Below are 18,966 nucleotides of genomic sequence, written 5' to 3'. Positions count from 1 at the left end.
TGTGCTCTGGGTTATGATCAAACAGATGAGGGCTGGAAGGGACCTCAGAGATCATCCACATGAGCCACCTCATTTCCCAGAGATAAAACCCCGGACAGTGGATTGAGTGCTGGCCTGCAAACCAAAGGGTTGCTGGTTTGATTCCCCCTGAGGGCACATGCCTGGGTTTCTGGCCAGGTCCACCTGGGGGAGGGGGGAGGGGCATGCTAGAGGCAACCATACATCGATGTTTTTCTCCCTCTCTTTCTCCCTCCCCCCCAAAAACCCCAGGACAGAGAGGAAGATGGCTTTACTAATGGCCCAAAGCAATCTAGTGGCAGAACCACATTCCCTGATTGGCATCTCCCTAGCACCCCCTCGTTTGGGCCCCTCCGGTGCCAGGCACCACCAGCTGCACCCCCACCCATACCTGGACATGGCAATCTCTGAATGGGCCATCCAGCAGCTGGTGGCACACATCCTGGGCTTCAGCCTGCCAGCCTCCATGCCTGCTTCCAGGCCCCTCGGGTTCCTCGCAGCCCTGGGCTGCCTCCACTGCATCCAGACACCCAGGCTGCAGACAATTGGAGTCAGGCCAGGGGGTGGGGATGGGGTACATGAACAAGGACACCAGAGGGATGGGGAGAAAAGGCACACAACTGTAACTGAATAACAATAAAAAATTAAAATTAAAAAAAAAAGAACAAGGACACCAGAAAAATAGCCACTGCTCTCATAGCTGCCTAAAAGCTCCATTGTCACGACCAGCAGCCCAGACATCATCCTGGGGCTTGGGGGGGGGCAGGGCGCAGGGGAGTTAGGGGTCACTGTCACCCCGGAGGCAGAAGCTTTGATAACTAGCTTGTTAACCAAAGCTGGTTGGCGACCAGGTCAGTGTGTGTCCCCCCAGTGGTCAGTTCACACAGGCAGCTGGGCTATGTGAGCTCCTGTGGGACCCTGCGCTTGCCTTTCCTCCTCTGAGGATCTGGGAGAGGGACAGCACCTGTCACTTGCAGGAGACGGAACAGGCTTGAAGGTGTCAGAGAAGCTAGGTGTTGGCTGTGTAGGCGGTGAGCAAGCAGGCCCAGGCACTGGGGGCTGCATCTCACCTCTGAGTCAGGGAGCCTCCAGGAATTCCCAAAGGTGGCCGCCAATGCAGCCAGGCCCCCTCCTGGCTCCAAGAAGTCATCTGGGGGAGGGGGAGGCGGAGATGCTGTGTCTGAGATCTCAGTTTCCCCTTCCCTCCTACACCACCACCACCACTGCACCCCACTTACCTTCACGCTGACCACTGTAGACTCCACAGAGGCCTCAAGTCTGTCCCTGGAGCTCATGGTCCACAGAAACGGAGACCAAACCGGAGCTATCCAGCCACACCATGACCCCCCAGGACCCCTGACAGCACCAGCCAGTCCCCTTGCCACTGCAAGCTTAGCCCTGGGCAGGGGAAGTGGGGTCACACTCCCACCCCTCCCAGCAGCACACTGGGGCTCAGACCGCCCAGGGAAGGGAGGAGAGGGGATGGACATTCTGTGTCTTACACCCTTTAACGGGGCCCTCACTGGTTTCCCAACACAGCCCTCCTTGAGAAGCTCGTGACCGCTCTGGACGTCCTCCTGAGTGACGGGCAGGCACGCAGAGCTCCACTCCCGCCTCACTCCGTAGAGCCCAACCAGGATAGCAGAGTGTCCCATCTACTAGCACCAAACCCTTCTCCACAGCACTGTGGGAGGCAGGTGGGGAAACTGAGGCTCTGAAAGGTTAAGTGATTAAGGACAGGGGCTCGCTCAAGGACACCCTGTGAGGGGGCTATTGAGGGTGAGTTGCAAGGGTGGGGCAGGGGACCTCTGGCTCCTCAGCTGGCTCCCTCATTTCCAAATGCCTCCCAGCAGCACTGGGGGTCGAGGAGGGAGCAGCAAGCTCAGTCCCCAGCTGCCCTGCTGAGTCCCAACCTGGGGGGAGCAGACTGTCCCTTACCAGGGAGCAGCTGAGACTCCCCATCAGGTACCAGTTGCCCATTAACAGAGATGTTTCCGCCTTGAATCAGCACTTCCTCCAGCCCATCAGCACCCAGGCCTAGGGGGAGACAGCAGTGGGTAAGGTGGTCAGCGTCCTCCTCCTCCCCATCCAGCTCCGTCCCTGTCTCCATCCTCTTCTCCCTCTCTCACCAGCTGACAGTGCCCAGGCTGGAGACAATGGCCCCCGGGCCTCAGGTGGACGGCCCAGGTAGAGTCAGCTGCACCCGTCAGCAGGTAAGTGCAGTGGCCCAGGAAGTGGTAGTGGCACCCATCAAAGGTGCGGCAGTGGAAGCCAGACCAGGTGGCACAGGGGGCCGAGGGTTGCCTGCGCTGGCTCCAGAGTTGGGCCATAGCCCCTGCCAGGGGCTACAGGGGGGCTGGAGAGGGGGCGCTCCCTGGGGAAGATGTATCACTGTGAGCCTCCGAATGTGGGAGGGGAGGACGGAGGAAGCAGGTGGACAGTTACGGTCCCTCTGCTGGGCAGGGGATGGGAGGCGACTCTGAGAGGACAGGGGAATGGGCATGGGGTGTGGGGAAAGGCCCAGGTTTCCAGAACTCCATGTGGGGGCGCCTATGGGGGCAGCCGGTGACAGCTGGGGTCGTGCCTGTTGGCAGGCTGGGGACCCCTCTGGGAGCTGTTGGCTGGGGCAGCTGAGGCAGGTCTGGGAGCAGCCATCCTGCCAGCTGTGTCCCCAGGGCTGGGCACAGCACTCCTCCATCCAGGCTTCCTGCAGAACCATTAGCCGAGCTTGCCTGAGGCTGGCCCTGCCACGTGGCAAAGCAGTGACCCTCGGGGTTGGCGTTTGCAAGGACTGCGGTGGGTACAGGGGGAGAATGGGGTAGACTCTGCCAGGCAGCCTCCTCTGTGAAACCACAGATCTGGGCTAATCTCAGGCACTTACCCAGGGTGCAGTGGGGGCCCCCCAGCCTGGGCAGCAGGCCCTCACTGTCTGGTTCCATGCAACAGGCTGGGCTGCTGGGGGCCTGTGTCCACCGAGCAGGAGAAGGGATAAGACACTGGTGGTCAGCTCAGCCCCATCCCTGGGAATGGCCTGGGACAGTCATTCAATTGGGTCACCTACTCTCTGAGTGAATCTCTCATGTAATTTCCCTTCTTGGTCTTCACTTCCCCATGAGATGAGCTTGGGGGGCCAATGGAAAGGTAGGCACACGCAGGAGGCAACGGGCATCTCTACTCTGCCCTTTGAGAGTCCACCCAGACCTGCCTCCCAAATGCCTACTGTCCAGGTCACTGCCAGGTCACCCCCCCCCTCAGGACATGGCCCCTTTGCTCAGAAGCCCAGACTCTGACCCTCACTTACTTGTAGATGACAGAGCCCTGCAACACCACCCGGGGACAGGTAATGGTAGAAGCAGGGCCCCAGGTCCTCCTGACAGGGGGTCACTTCCTCCTCCACCAGGAGGGTCTCCATCTGCTCACAACACCGCCTGCCCGTGGGTGGGAATGAGAGCTGCTGCCACTGTCCCCCGTCACCCAGAAGCCTGTCCTGTGACCCTGCTCTTGAAAGAGCCAACTCCCAGGGAAGTGAGTGAACTGAGGAGGCGGCTGAGGTTGGGCGGGGAGTCAGCTGCCCCAGAGGGTCCCAGCCATGGGATGGGCTGCTTACCCGTTGGTTAGTGCCCATGCCACCCCAAAGAGGAGAGTAGGGAGCAGCATGGTGCACCCACAGCTCACCCCACAGGGGACTTGGGGGAGGCAATTGCAGCAGGTGAGCACAGAGGCCAGCAGGGGCCTGCCTGCACTGTATGGTAGTTAACTGCAGCCCAGCCGCAAAGTCAAGTGTGCAGGCGGCCTCAGAGCTGAAGGGCCTGGAGCTGGAGCTGGGAGGCTTTATCTCAGCCCCATACCCCGGGGCACCAGCTGCCCGGAACTGGATTGGATCTGCCTGCCCCTCGAACCTCTGCCTCAGAGGCCACTCTCCCTGGAAACAGTCCCCTTCCTGTGGGGCTACTGTGTGTGGGTGTATGTAATCGGGAGGGGTGCGAGCATCTCAGGCCACAGCCAGACATGGAGCCTCGGCCTCGGATATTTCTGCACTCGACCTCTGGGCAAGCCCCCTCCTCTCTGGGCTTTGATTTCCTCACCAGTAAAAACTCCAGGGGTCTCCCGGGGACGGACAGGTGAGACTCGAGCCCCACATATTGTTCGAGATTGCGTGCTCATTTTTCTGACAGTTCCATAACCTTTATTAGGTTACCAGGGGGCCGAGGCCCCACAAAATGTTTAAGAGTCACAGGACCAAAGGATGGCTCTGGCCTTCCAGCCCTACAATTCTGACTTCACGATTCTCCCCACTCCCCCTCCCTTTCTTGCTGCCTGCTGGCCCACTCTGCCACCAGGCACCTTGGAGGTGAGGGCCAGGGTGCAGGCGGAGCCCTTTCCAGGGAGGTTGGACTGTGTAGACACAGAGAAATGGCCTGTGTCCTTTCCTCTGTGGCCCCACTTCTAACGGGTGATTATGTGCAGCTGCCTGGGTCCACCTTGGTCTCCTTCTGAGAGAGTCTCCTAGGGTCCCTGGGGTCCAGAACCAGGAAGACTTGGCCAGGGAATGAGCAAGCCTCAGGGAGGAGTGCCCAGGGTGGGAAGTGGGGGGTGGGGTGGCAGGAGACCAAGGGCCCTGGGGGCCAGGCAGCCGGATGGGATAATCCCCAGCATCCGTTTGGTTGGGAGGGGCAGCAGCAGATGGCCCAGGGGAATCCTGGTTATGTCCTGGTTACCAGCTCCTGGGACAGCCAGGTTTGAATGTGGCCTGGGTCTCCTATTCCACAACCCTCCCTCCCCTAAACCTGATGTCCTTCCGAGCATCGCACATAGTCACCCCACCTGGGGCGAAGAGGCTGTGGGGAACCAGTCTCACTAGGCATTTCTTCCGGGCCCACCTCGAGTCCTGGGACCAACAGAGGGTGCTGTGAGTTCCTCAGGGAGTTCTCCAAAGGGGTCCTCAGAAAGGGCGGGGACAGTGTCCAGGCCATCACGTGCACACCAGACTCTCTCTCCCTCAACGGCTCCACCCACTCCCACTGCAGGTCTCACAGAGAGAGACCCAGGAGCGGGCGCCCCACCCCAGCACAGCCACACACTCTGCTCCCAGCGCCAGAAGGCTGGGCACCGACTCCCTGAAACAGACCATCCGGGAGGCAAAAAAGCCTTTCACAGCTGATTCCTAGGGACACCTGCTCCAGAGCCCCTCTTCCTACCCTAAACATCAACCAATGCCGACGGTGCCCACCCCTGTTCGCCATGCTTCTCTGTCCCCTGGCACCCACTCTGGGATGAGGCAGGGAAGGGCTCCTTGCTGTGTGCTCCAGGGCCATCCACGTGGCCCCCCAGCACTGGATCCCAACCACTGCTGATAGGGCAGCCCTTGGACTGGGAGAAACTCGAGGCAGGAGTGCCCTTTCCCCTAAAGGGAGCAGGAGGGAGGAAGCTGGAATCTAGGGGAAATTGGAGGAAGAGATTAGGGAGGGTGGGGGGCCTGGAATAACCAGCCCCCCTTTCAGCTCTGGAAGACAAGACCTGGGGAGCTCTCAAGAACGAGTTTGGCTGCCCAGGAGGTAAGGCAGAAGAGAAAAATCATAACCCCTGATGGGACAAGAAGCCGGATCTGGGGGCTAAGGACGCCCCCGCACACCTGACTTGAAGAGTTTTCCAGCGCCTTAGGAGGACCCGCCCCCCACCGCTCGCAGGGAACTCTTCCTCCCCGCAGCCCCCTCACCTGGACCCCGCCCTCAGAGTCTCCGCCCAGCTGGACTCTCACCTCACTCCCTGGGGCCTCCTCTCCAGCCCTGTCTTCTCTCCGGTCACCGAGCCCAAAGCCCCCACCCCACCCCCAACTTCTACTTCGGAGAGTCCACTCATGGCCAGCACAAGGGCCAGCCCTGCTTCACCGCAGGGCACCAAGGGACCCGGCTCCCGAGGCAGGTCTCAGATCGCTGGACTCGAGGCGGAAGGGTGTGGATCGGGTGGATCTCGGTGGGATCAAGGTGGAGAGCTGGGTGGGGTCGGAGTTCCCCAGACCGACCCCCCAAACCGACAGTGGAGACGATCCCACCGCGGGAGCGCGGCGCAGACACACTCCCACGGGTATTCGCGATTCAAAGACAGCAACGCAGACCCTGGCTCCCCTCCCCGAGCACGTCCCCTCTTCGTCCCCCCAACTCCTCACCCCCTACCCCGCCCCGCGCTCCACCTTTCCCCTGGCTCCTCCCACAGCGCCCGCAAGCACCCCCTTAGCAGCCCGAGTGCTCGCCCTCCCAGCCTACTCTCCCTCCTCCACCTCCCCGCACAGTCTTCCCTTCCCTGCCCCCTCGCCCCTTCCCCCGATCCTTAGTTCCCCCTTCCCATCACCTACCCGGCCCTCTTCCCTCCCGACCGTCACCTGCCCGCTGTCACCCGCTGTGCGCCCGCCTGCGAGCCCACTCCTGGACGCCCCTGCCCCGGCCTCCCCCACCCGCGCTCCGCGGTTCCCCTCCCGCTTCCTCGCTCCCCTCCCCCAGCCGGGCGCCCTTCCCCTCTCCTGCTCCCCCGGCGTCTTTTCCTCTCCCCTCCCTGCGAAGTTTCGGGGCTGTCAGTCAGTCAGTCTTTCGGGCCGTCCGCACCGGAGCTGCGGGCTGCGGGCGCCATTGCGAGCAGAACTGTCCGGGACCGCTGGGGTACCGTCAGCAGTGGGGAGACCCAGCCGTCCGTCCGCCAGGTACGAGCCCCGGAGCCGCCCAGCGGCCGGCAGCCCCGCCCGCTCACCCCCCCCCCCCCCGCCACCCCGGCACTCAGTCAAGGCCCGCCCCGCACAGGTGACAGCCCGGGGTGGGGGCGCAAGGAAGGGGGTGGGGAGAGGTGGAGGGGAAAGAAAGCACCGATGAGGGGCGCGGGCTGGAGAGAGGAGGGGATGGGACTGGAGGGGGAGGACCAGGCGGGTGGGGGGGTAAGGTTGTCACGAGAAGTGACGGACAGGGAGCTGAAGGAAAGGGCAGGCGCTGGGGACAGGGGCGGGTTGGGGGGGGTTACTCCGGTGGGAAAAGGATGAGAAGCTCCGAGGGGCGAGAATGAGGAGGCTCCAGAGAGGGGAAAGGGAGTGTCGGAGGAAGCGGGGAAAAGACAACGCGGCGCGGGGACCGGCCCGTGGGGAGGGGGGAGAGGGTGTTGACAGGTGAGCCCGGGAGCCGGGAGGGGCGGGGGTGTGCAGTGCGCTCGGGGCGCAGCCACTCCGGACGCGCAAGGCGGGGAGGTGGGCCCGGAGGGATCGGGCCCACGGGCAAACTTGGGAGGGGGGTGGAGAAGCCAGTGGGGACCAGAAATGGGGAAGGGAGCCACGGATGGGAGGGGAGGGGAGACAGAGGTGAGTTGGAGGCCGGGGTGGGCAGGGCCGAGGAGAACCAGAGCTAGGGGCTAGAGGGGCCCGGGTCTCCGGGGAGCTCCGGGAGCGGACTGGGAGGGGGAGGGGCACAGCGGTTCTGGGGACCGGGGACCCGGAGGGAGGGGAAACGAGAGCCTGCCGGGGAGGCAGAGGGGGAAGGGACTCGGGGGCCTCGGAGGGGAAGGAGAGCCGCAGGAGGGAGGGGGCGGGGGTGGTGTGGGGAGACGCGAGGAGGGAGGGGACTGAGGTGCAGAGAGGGAGGAGAAGGAAGGGAAAACGGAGTGGGGGAGGAGAGGGCGGGGGGGGGGGGAGGAGATCGGAGTGGGGGAGAACAGCGGAAGGGGGCCGGCGTGGGGAGGAAGGAAAGGAGGAGGGGAAAGGAAGGGAGAGGGTGCGCACTGGGGAGGGGACGGAGCGGGGGGGGGGGGGGAACCGAAGGGGAGGGAAAGGCGCGGGGAGCCTGGGGAGGGGGAGGGGAGGGCTGTGGCGGACGCAGCCGGGAGCGGGGGTCGGGGGGCAGGGGGGTGGGGCGGGGAGCGCCCGCTGGCTGCGGGCAGGGGCGGAGCTGAAGGGGCGAGGCTGAGGCGGAGCTGGGGAGCCAGCCAGATCCAGCGGGGAGAGAGGGCGGAAGGCAGAGGGAGCGGGAGAAGGGAGGGCAGAGGGAAGGCTGCCAGAGAGATTTTGGGGGGAGGGGAGTCCGCTGGGAGAGGGGCGGGGCAGGACGCTGGAGGAGGATCGAGGCGGTGGGGGGGGGGGGGGCGGTGAGCATTGGGCTGGATGGCGCTGCGCGGGGGGTGGTGGTGGCGGGGATACTCCGCGAGGGAAGCGAGTTGGTTTCGAGGTAGGGTTTTGGGGAGAGGAAGCAAGAGCCATTTCCTGCCGGCGGCGAGGACCCTCCTTGGAGAGCCTCCCCCACCAGTTGCCCAATGGTGACACTCACCTCCGCCCCTCCGCTGGCTCCTATTTCACCAGCTCCCGCAGTGACAGCTGGAGGGCCTAGATGAAGCTGTTGCTCCCCACCCTGGTCTCCCACCCTCCACCCTCTGCCCAGAGAATTGATTCATTCCTGACACCCCCAGGGCAGGAGCCCTGATGGGCAGGGGCTGGCTCCGGGAGACCTGCCAGGTGAGGGGAGCTGCTGACTTCTGGAGCTGACCAGAGCCTGCAGAAATGGCTTCAAGGTCTTCTCCTTGGGCCACCTGCAAAGATCTCTTTGCTGTTTGAAATCCTCCTTTCCTCATTTCCCTCATCTGTACCTGGGGACATCACCTTTGGAGCTCCTGGGGAGAGCTGATAGGGAGAGGTCGGGCAGGGTCAGGGCCCACGGGAAAGTGCCAGGAGAAGCATATTTGAGCAAGGATGTGTTCTCTCCTTAGGGTGTGTGGCCGGGTCCCCAGAAGGAGCTACCTGGGGGTGCCATGAGAGAGACCCTGGAGGCCCTCAGCTCCCTGGGTGAGCCAGCAGAACTGCAGGAACCTGGGGTGGGGTGTGGAGACTCAGGGGCCCGCTGGGCTTGTTGATTCTCTGCAATAAAGAAGGCAGAGCCATCTTCAGAGACTGCAGCCTCAAGACTCCCGAGACCCCAGCCTCAAGACTCCTGAGACCCCTGGAGCCTCTCAGGCAGCATCCTTTTGGGTCTTATCCTGGTGTTTGTGAATGCCTGTCCCACGCCAGAGGTTGTGCTAGACTGTGCATGCACATGTGTACTCACGGGGCACCAGGATATTTAATCCACTCTATCCTTCCTTTACCTGTCCCTGACTCAACACAGAGGGGCTGAGGTTGACTCCTGGCCAGACTGCTGGGGAGCCTGGCTGTCCCTTGTCCATGCTGACCAGAGACCCTTCCTTCCTAAGCAGGTTGGGAAAAGGCCCTTGGGTGGGCTGGGAAGGGGAAGAGCCCCGGCCTTCTATCATCCCTTCTGTCCCAGATGCTTTACTTGGACCCATGCTTCTTCCTGTAACAGGCTTCTCTGTGGCACAGCGGGAGTTGACCCCCCAAAGTGAGCTTGGGGATGGGTCCCATAATGCCCAGGAGCAGATGTGCCCTCCCAAGCAAGAGAGAGCACTGGGCTCCTGTTCTGGTAAGTGAGCGGGGACCCTGCCTGGTGGCTCAGGACAGAGTCTTCCTTCCTTTGTCCAATGTTTATTGAGCACCTGCTAAGTGCCCAGCGCCATTCCAGATATTTGGAATACCTCAGTAACCGAACAGGCGAAGACCCCTGCCTTCCAGCGTAATCCTAGTGAGGGCAGGGAATCAACAAGCAACCAATGTAAAAACGAAGTACACTTATAAACCTGTTAGAAGAGGATGCTGCTGGGGCAGGGAGGGGGCCTCAGACTCCTGTAGGTGAGGATGGAGCAGAATAAGCCTAAACAGGGCGGTGAGAGCAGCCTCGCTGGGAAGGTAAGGTCTGAGCAAGATTTGAAACAGGGAGGTGGCTAAACAGATGCCAGGAGAAGACATCTAAGAGAGGGGTGTGCCAGGCTTTCTGACACCCCGACCTCCTCCAGGGACTTGCCGTGGAGCTGCAATCAGTCTGGTGGCTGGATGGTCCCCAGCCCTGCTCCAAGGAGCCCCATGTAAGCCTAGGGGCAGGGCCTGTCCTTGCTTACGCCCACAGATTCCAGAAACTGCTCACAGTTGTGGCTTTAGCAACCGTGCAGGGCCTAAGTAGGGGCCCTACTTGAAGGAGCCTGCGGCTTTCCTGGGGGGCTGCGAATTCCCTCTGTGCAGGTATGCTGTGAGCTGGGTGCCGTCCTTGCTTGTGGGGCTGGGAGTGTGGTTTCAAGCTCCCCTGCTTCCTAGTACCAGTGGGGGCCTCTGTCCATCTGTGACATCTGCAGTAGCCTGAAGTGGCCTGTTCTCTGCCAGGGCACGAGGCCCCCAGACTGGAAGAAGGTGCCCCCACGGAACAGGCTGAGGCCCCCTGTAGAGGAAGCCAGGACTGCCCACCAGGGAAGGTTGAGCCTGCGGGTGCCTGCCCAGGTGAGTCTTCCCAGTGCTCTGTCCCAGCAGGGGACCAGGCGGAGGGGACAGGGGCCCTGCAAGCTCCAGAGCTGCTCATGTTGCAGCCACTCCAGGCCCTTCCACCACAAGGTGAATCAGGCCCTGGCGACTTTCTGCTCGTGGAGCTTCAGTACCTGGAGGGAATTCTGCATCCACCGGCGACTGCAATCAGAGAGGCTGGTCACCCAGAGAAACACCATCACACCAACATGGCCACATCCTCTCGAAGTCCTGACTTTGCCCTCCACTCCCACAGTCTAAGTACAGACTTGTCCATGGCTTGAATTACAGGGTGTTGGATCAACCTTTTCATTGGCCCTCCCCAGACATGCCCCTCCCCTACATCTCCACCCATCTCAGCGGTACCCAAATGTTCCCCGTCAGTCCTCTGACTCCTCCCCCCCACCCCAGGGCCAGCCAGCAGTTGATTCTCTCTCCACAGGCCTGCCCATCACTTCCTTCCACTACCACCAACCTTATCATCTTTTGCCTGAGCGATGTCATTTATTCCACAAGGACTTCTTTGGTGACACTGGGCCCAGTCTGTTAGGTAGATTGGAAAGAGATGGGCTTTAAAGCGACACAGAGCTGTTTGAACCCTGGTTCCACGTTCCCTCGCTGAGTGATCTTGAATGCCACCTTACCTCCAGGAACTTCAGTCTGTCCACCTGGAAATGGCCATGTCCTGCCTTCTGTGAAGGTTGGTGGTGACGTGTACACAGGACGTCATCCATAGTTGGCCTCAGTACAGGGTGGCCGTCCTCGTTTTTATTAGACACGTAAAGACATTTTTATTAGATACAGAAGGAAATAGAACACAAGATGTCTGCCCTCCAGAAGCTAAACTCTAGTGCACACTAACACGAGCCGGAGTAAAGAGTCCATAAATCATAGTAAAGCCCGGGCCACAAGTAAGTGTTCACAGTAAGCGCTCCAGGCATTATATAAGAGATCGTCGTGCATTGGATTTGTCAAAGATTTTGCTTTGTGCTGCCTCTTGAGAAAAATACAGACTTCAGCGCTGACGAGGGTGCAGTGCAGGATGGGAAGACATTCTAGGCTGAGAAGACTTCAAGGCAGGAAAGTTGATGTGTGACTGGAGTCAGAGCAGATCAGCCTGGCGACAGTGAAGGGCTTATGCCTGGGAGCAGTAAGAAAGTTGGGCCGGGTTGGGGTGCACCTCAGAAGCAGCTAGAACTTACTTTATCCCGTTAATAGGGAGCTACGGATGGTTCTTGAGTAGAAGGGTGGCAAGAATGAAAGCAGTACCACAATAGGGCCATTCCAGTTGTTTGGGACCGATGGGTCGGGGACAGAGACTGGGAATAGCTGTAATTGTGATAGCCCCGGGGTCATGCAGCGAAGGCTCAGGCTGTTACAGACTTTTTGGACCAGACAGGAACTCGGATCATCTGTTTCAGTGGGTCTCAAAAACGAGCCACCCAGGGAGTTTTAAAGAAAGAACAGAATCGTGTGCCCCGCTCCCATCGATGCGTTTTGTAGAGTTCCCCAGGAGATTACAATGTGGCACCAGGTTTGGGAACCATGAACTAGTCCCAAGCCTTACACTTAAGCAAACTAACAAACTTAGCTCAAAGAGGTAAGTTAACCAAGGTCAGGCTGCTGGTTAGTGACAGAGGACACCCCAAGGGGACACTCTGGGTCTGGGCCTTCAGCCCCTTCCTCTCGGCTGGGCCATTCCAGTGCCCAAGGGGGGCCAAGCTCCAGGAAAACCCACTTCAAACACACTCCCCCAAAGGTCCCGCTGCTTCTCTGGAGGTGAGCACTGTTCACTGGTTCCCTGTACATGACATCCCCTCCTCCTTCTGAACTGGGATTTTTCACCTGGCTGTAGACGGAAGAGCTGGAGGGGAGGGGGCTGGAGAGACCGCAGGAAGGAACACAAAGGCCCCCTTGTGGAAAGCCTGAGAGCAGGGGAAGCTCAAAGGTGAGGGTCAAGGTTCCAAGGTAGTGAGCCCAGCAGTTGGGAGGAGGAGGCTGCGGACCTCACACTAAAGAAAGCAGGGAGGTCTGGGAACGGGAGGTGTTTGGTGATTAGCAGGCTGAGCTGCAGCCAGTTTTCAGGACTCCGGAGGGCGGCTGCCTAAGTGAAGATCAGAGGCTGTGGTTCCAGAAAAGAGTCTGCCTGCTGGACAGAAAGATCTGGGGCGGCCGCGGAACCCAGAGTGAAGCCTGAGGATCGAAACTTGAGCAACATTCATATTCAGATGCAGGGAACACGCTCTCCGAGACTAGGGTGAGCTTGGGAGAAAGCTCCCCCAGGAGGGCGGCTCCCCAGCATCTTGCCTGCCCAGAGGGAAGGAGGAGGACTGAGCGGTGATCTTCCGATTTGGTCACTTCCAGGAACCTTCCAGTAGAGTGGACAGAGCAGAAGCCAGACTGCAGGGCTCCAGGAAGGGGTGGTCCACTGGTAAGTAAACGTTGCAGAAATAATCGTGGGGCTTAACAGACGTCTTGTTCTGACTTTGCAGGAGACGAGTGGATGATTCGGAAGGTGAAGGTGGAGGAGGAGGATCAGGAGGCAGAAGAGGAGGTCGAGTGGCCGCAGCATCTGTCATTACTCGCCAGCCCCTTTCCCGCACCTGATCTGGGGCCTCTGGCCGCGGCGTATAAGCTGGAACCGGGAGCCCCAGGAGCACTGGGTGGGCTTGCGCTGGCCGAGTGGACTCAGGCCGCAGAGAAGCCCTACGGCTGCGGGGAGTGCGAGCGGCGGTTCCGGGACCAGCTGACCTTGCGGCTGCATCAGAGGCTGCACCGCGGCGAGGGTCCCTGCGCCTGTCCGGACTGCGGCCGCAGCTTCTCGCAGCGCGCGCACATGCTGCTGCACCAACGCAGCCACCGCGGCGAGCGGCCGTTCGCGTGCTCCGAGTGCGACAAGCGCTTCAGCAAGAAGGCCCACCTGACCCGCCACCTGCGCACGCACACGGGCGAGCGGCCGTACCCGTGCGCCGAGTGCGGCAAGCGCTTCAGCCAGAAGATACACCTGGGCTCGCACCAGAAGACGCACACCGGCGAGCGGCCCTTCCCCTGCACCGAGTGCGAGAAGCGCTTTCGCAAAAAGACACACCTGATCCGCCACCAGCGCATCCACACGGGTGAGAGGCCCTACCAGTGCGCGCAGTGCGCACGCAGCTTCACGCACAAGCAGCACTTGGTGCGGCACCAAAGGGTGCACGAGGCGGCCTGCCGCTCCGGGCTGTCCCCCGACGCTCAGTCCTCTCCGGGTTCTCCTGCTCCTGCTCCGTCCCCGACCCTGTCCCCTCCCGGACCTAAGCCTTTCGCCTGTTCTGACTGCGGCCTGGGCTTCGGCTGGAAGAAGAACCTCGCCACGCACCAGCGTCTGCACCGCAGCGAGGAGAGCCCCTTTGGATGCGATGAGTGCGCACTGGGCGCCGCCGCGGACCCCGCAGCCGCCGAGCCCCTGGCATGCGCGCCTCGAAGCACAGCGGCGCCCCAGAACGCTCCCGCCAGCGAGCGGTCTTACTCCTGCCCGGACTGCGGGCGCGGCTTCGCCCACGGGCAGCACCTGGCGCGACATCGGCGGGTGCACACGGGCGAACGGCCCTTCGCCTGCCCGCAGTGTGGCCGTCGCTTTGGCTCGCGGCCCAATCTGGTCGCCCATTCTAGGGCCCATAGCGGCGCCAGGCCTTTCGCTTGTGCGCAGTGCGGCCGCCGCTTCAGCCGCAAGTCTCACCTGGGCCGCCACCAGACGGTGCACACGGGCAGTCGGCCCCACGCTTGTGCCATCTGCGCCCGCAGCTTCAGCTCCAAAACCAACTTGGCCCGCCATCAGGCCATCCACACAGGCTCTCGCCCCTTCTCCTGCCCTCAGTGCGGCAAGAGCTTTAGCCGCAAGACCCATCTGGTGCGGCACCAGCGCATCCACGGCGAAGTGGCCCACCTGGCCTGTGGCCCTGACCTCCCCACCCCAGCCTGGAGCGCTCCCACGGAGGTGGCAGCTTCCCCACTCTTCTTCTGAGTCTTGTTCTCGTCTGGCCCTTCCGTTGCCTTCTGTTCCCTGGTTGGAGAGACCCAGGTCCAAGACTCTGCAGGGCATTGTCCTTCCCTCTCCATCTGGCCAGGAAGAAGTCTGGGAAGGATACACCAGCTTTGACGTTCTGTGATAAAGACAGTGCTGAGTGCACCCTTGCTGGGACTGTTTGGGCCTGAGTCTTTGGGAGGCTCCTACCAAGAAAACCCCACTGGAAAGTAGATGTTTCCTGGGCCCTCCCTGGGTGTAGAAGTTAGGAACCTCTACGGGGGAGGGGAACAGTGGTCATCTGTGTCCCTACAGTGTCATTAAAATAAACATTTGAAGGCTCTAGGGCTGGTCATTGAGCTGGGGAAGGGAACCCCTGACTCTGATCCATACACAGAGGGCCTTTCCTTTCCTATCTGGGTGAGTTGCACTTAGCTAGCGGCTGGTAATCACTCTACCAAATCAAAATATAATACAGCGAATTGCCAACCTCTCCCCTGCTCCCTGCTCCTTGCTCAGAAATTTGACAAGGAAGAAACATTAGCATATACATTTCTTGTGTCAGGTTTTGAAGGCTGGAACTGTGGGGAATGCACAGGGAGGGGGCAGGTAGGTACCCTTTTGCCGTTCCCATGGAGACACATTCCACCTGCCACAGGAGGGCCCTGGAGCTGGAGAGCTTCCACCTCTGTAGCTCTCCTGAGGGGACCTTGGTAAAGCAGCCCACCTGCCACTTTGCCTGGCACCATGAGGGAGGATATTAATGGCATATGACATTTCTTTCCCATAAGTTGTATCTTCACGATGGGTGCTTGATCCAGATGTTTCTCTGTGGATGGGCCTCCTCAGCGCAGGCAGCTGGGAGAGCTCGCTGGCTGGCAGTGAAGGGGACGTGTGCGGTGATGGGGACTGAGCTGAACCTGGAGTGAGAAGTGAGAAGTCTTGGGTTTGAGCCCTTGGAGGAGGACTTGGGGCAGGGCATTCATTTCCTAGGCCTGTGCTTTCTCATTACAATAAGATTGTTGATGTCGATGAGAGGCCAGGGAGGGGGTGGGAAGGGGCCGTGAATGCAGTGAGTTCTGAGTTTCCTGGCTACGGATGAGTAGGTGGTCCCAATGAATGTGACAGTGTGGCCACAAACAGGGGCCACTGTGTTGCCCCAGCCATATTTTAAATTCTTGGGCATTTCACATAAAAATCTGGACTTCCAGCTTCTCTTGTGAAAAGTCAGAAGATCCGGCAGCTTGTAGCTGGGCTGAGCAGACATTGGTCTCATTAGACTAAGGGGTAGGGGCAGGAGTGCCGGGCCTGAGCCCACAGCCCTCGCCGCTCCCTTGGTTTCCCTCTGAAGGTGCTGCTTGGCCTCTTCAGCACTCCGTTTGCGATTCACACAAAAGCAACACTGATGGGGGTTGTACCAACGTTTCTGTTTCTCTAAATGTTCTGGAATTCTTGTGTAAGAACAGCTTTTAGATCCTGCCGTGTACTCAGTGAGACCTACTGTGTGTCAGCTATTTTCGGGATTTCCCATTCACTTGAATTTTTTGGACAGTTCCTGGGCATAGTAGGTGCTTAATACATAGTAGCTGTCATTGTTACTTCACGACTTCTAACTGCAGGAATTTGGGAGGAGGCACCAGCTTTGGACTTTGCTGTTCAAATGGACTTTGTCAAATAAAATGTGAAAATTGAGGAAGGGTGTTTCTGGTAGGAGGAACAGCAAGAAAAATGCATGGGCTCAGGTGGGCACAGCAGTAGCGGGAAGTCCAGTGTGGTGACCTAAGTGCCGTGAGAGAGAGCAGTGTGTGGTGAGGCTGTTCAGCGAGGCCGAGGCCAGCCCATCGAAGTCTCAGGTGCATCTCCGAAGGATGCCGCCCCCACGCCCTTCCCCACAGCGAGCTCGGCTTGAGGAGGAGAAATCTGGTGATAGACATGTACGTATTCATTCCCTATCCAGGAACCACTCACAGAAGGACTCCATGTGCGAGAACCTTTGAGGAGGTCCTTAAAGTTGTGTTGAGGAATGGGAGGGGCCAAGTTCAGGGCTTCTCAGCTTTCCTTTCAGCCCCTGTAAGATACCAGGTGTTGCTTAGAAATGTAATTGCATATGGCACCCAGGCTGGAACTGAATCTCCTTTCTTCTCAGATCCCAGCTTGTCCTTCCCGAACCAGAATTCTAGAATTGCAGCCTCCTGCGACTCCGCTGATGGCCCCACTTCCCTTTCTTTAGGGTTCTGTTGTTCCTCTCCATGCCACCCTCAACGGTGAACTTCCGTTAGCCCGTGAGGGTGTGGGAGCCCACCTGCGGCTCCGGGCATGGGCACCACACTCTGTATGTCTCTGTGGAATGAAATAAATACATGAGATATTGCCGGTCCTGGGTGGATGCAGGAAAGGCTCTTTGTGGTAAGGAGAAAGGTGGAAGGGAAATGGGGAAAAGCCCCCAAATAAACTGTTTTACAGTTTTGCCAACAAAAGTAGTTCTCAGCACAGAATCTCTTGGAAACTTAAAAATATACCAATGATACCCTGGTTGGTGTGGCTCAGTTGGAGTGTTGTCCTCCAGAGCAAAAGGTCGCTGGTTTGATTCCTGGTCAGAGCACATGCCTGGGCTATCGGTTCGGTCCCACTTGGGGCACATGTGAGAGGCAGCTGATTGATGTCTCTCTCTCTCTCTCCCCCAATCCCTTCCCCTCTCTGAGATCAATAAGCATGTTCCCAGGTGAGGATAAAGACAATTTCTTTGGGCAAAATTGCTCAAAATATCTTTTTAATTTTTATATGGTCCTTAGCAGCACGTGGTCACCTCTTTGTTCCTGAGATCAATCATTTGTGCTTTTCAAAAAAAGTTGGTGAGTTACACCACAAGGGGGTCAATTCCATTTTTCGTTAAATACTTTTCGGCTTTCTTGATTATATCTAATATATGGATGCTATCTCACAAATTTTTGCTCTTATCCTTACATCCCCTCAACTTTTTCTGGATTTCCTTTGCTGTCCTTTTCGTGCCTCCTTGTGGCTTTCTTTTTCACACACTCATTTATGCCCACACGTTTCTAAGTACTGGTTTCGCTTTATCCTCCAAGTTTGATATGTGGTACTTTCTTGTAGTTCAGTTCAAACTATTTCCTTTCTTCATTGACACATGGATTATTTAGGAGCATCATTCTTTTTTTTAAATATATTTATTGATTATGCTATTACAGTTGTCCCATTACCCCCCCACTCCACTCCATCCTGCCCACCCCCCTCCCTCCCACATTCCTCCCCCATAGTTCATGTCCATGGGTCATACTTATAAGTTCTTTGGCTTCTACATTTCCTACACTATTTTTACCCTCCCCCTGTCTATTTTCTACCTGTCATCTATGCTACTTATTCTCTGTACCTTTCCCCCCCTCTCCCTCCCACTCCCCTATTGACAACCCTCATGTTCTAGTTGTTTGCCTAGTTTGCTCTCGTTTTTGTTTTAGGTGTGGTCGTTAATAACTGTGAGTTTGCTGTCATTTTTACTGTTCCTATTTTTTATCTTCTCTTTCTTAGGTAACTCCCTTTAACATTTCATATAATAAGGGCTTGGTGATGATGAGCATCTTTAACTTGACCTTATCTGAGAAGCACTTTATCTTCCCTTCCATTCTAAATGATAGCTTTGCTGGATACAGTAATCTTGGATGTAGGTCCTTGCGTTTAATCTTGGGTAATGTAATTATGATGTGCCTTGTTGTGTTCCTCCTTGGGTCCAGCTTCTTTGGGACTCTCTGAGCTTCCTGGACTTCCCGGAAGTCTATTTCCTTTGCCAGATCGGGGAAGTTCTCCATTATTTGTTCAAATAAGTTTTCAATTTTTTGTTCTTCCTCTTCTCCTTCTGGCACCCCTATCATTCGGATGTTGGAACGTTTCAAGGTGTCCGGGAGGTTCCTAAGCCTCTCCTCATTTTTCCAAGTTCTTGTTTCTTCATTCTTTTCTGGTTGGATGTTTGTTTCTTCCTTCTGGTCCACACCATTGATTTGAGTCCCAGTTTCCTTCTCGTCACTATTGGTTCCCTGTACATTTTCCTTTGTTTCTCTTAGCATAGGCTTCATTTTTTCATCTGTTTTTCAAACAGATTCAACCAAGTCTGTGAGCATATTGATAACCAGTGCTTTGAACTGTGCATCCGATAGGTTGGCTATCTCTTCGTCGCTTAGTTGTATTTTTTCTGGAGCTTTGAAGTGTTCTGTCATTTGGGCCATTTTGTTCGTTTGTTTGTTTGTTTGTTTGTCTTGGCGCGTCTGTTACTTTAAGGGGCGGAGCCTTAGGTGTTCACCGGGGCGGGGTAATGCTGGTGGCTGCGCTGTGATGCTGTACGTGGGGGAGGGGCCGAGTGGGAGCAATGGCGCCCGCCTCACTCTCCTCCGGATTTCAATCTTTCACTCCGATACCCACAATCAAACTGGGCCACTCTGGTGCTGGTTCCCGAGTAAGTGGGCCTGTGCACACTCTAGGCCCCTGTGGGTCTCTCCACCAACCTCTCCTGTGAGGCTGGGAGTCTCTCCTGCTGCCGCCCCAACCCCCAGGGGCGCTTTCAACCAGAGGTTTGAGG

General features: G+C 58.3%; 1 protein-coding gene across 16 annotated transcripts; it reads left to right on the top strand.

The window, feature by feature from the left end:
• Positions 1-6,584: 6,584 nt before the first annotated feature.
• Positions 6,585-14,724, top strand: ZNF467 (zinc finger protein 467). Of its 16 annotated transcripts, none has more exons than XM_045198754.3 (6): positions 6,589-6,712; positions 8,345-8,497; positions 8,749-8,824; positions 9,339-9,455; positions 10,247-10,360; positions 12,874-14,724. In XM_045198754.3, exons 2-6 carry the CDS (start codon positions 8,465-8,467, stop codon positions 14,379-14,381), a joined length of 1,848 nt encoding a protein of 615 aa, XP_045054689.2. In that variant the 5' UTR covers positions 6,589-6,712; positions 8,345-8,464; the 3' UTR covers positions 14,382-14,724. The 16 variants fall into 16 exon arrangements, with proteins under 16 accessions (XP_053782249.1, XP_045054689.2, XP_053782247.1 ...); XM_053926272.1 differs by lacking the exon at positions 6,589-6,712 and adding an exon at positions 6,789-6,809; XM_053926271.1 differs by lacking the exon at positions 6,589-6,712 and adding an exon at positions 7,026-7,165.
• Positions 14,725-18,966: the final 4,242 nt, after the last annotated feature.

This window comes from Desmodus rotundus, chromosome 6, assembly GCF_022682495.2.
Source record: "Desmodus rotundus isolate HL8 chromosome 6, HLdesRot8A.1, whole genome shotgun sequence".
In the NCBI taxonomy this organism is placed as follows: domain Eukaryota; kingdom Metazoa; phylum Chordata; class Mammalia; order Chiroptera; family Phyllostomidae; genus Desmodus; species Desmodus rotundus.
The sequence above is the reverse complement of the archived record's forward strand: the minus strand, read 5'-3'. Positions and strand labels throughout refer to the sequence as shown.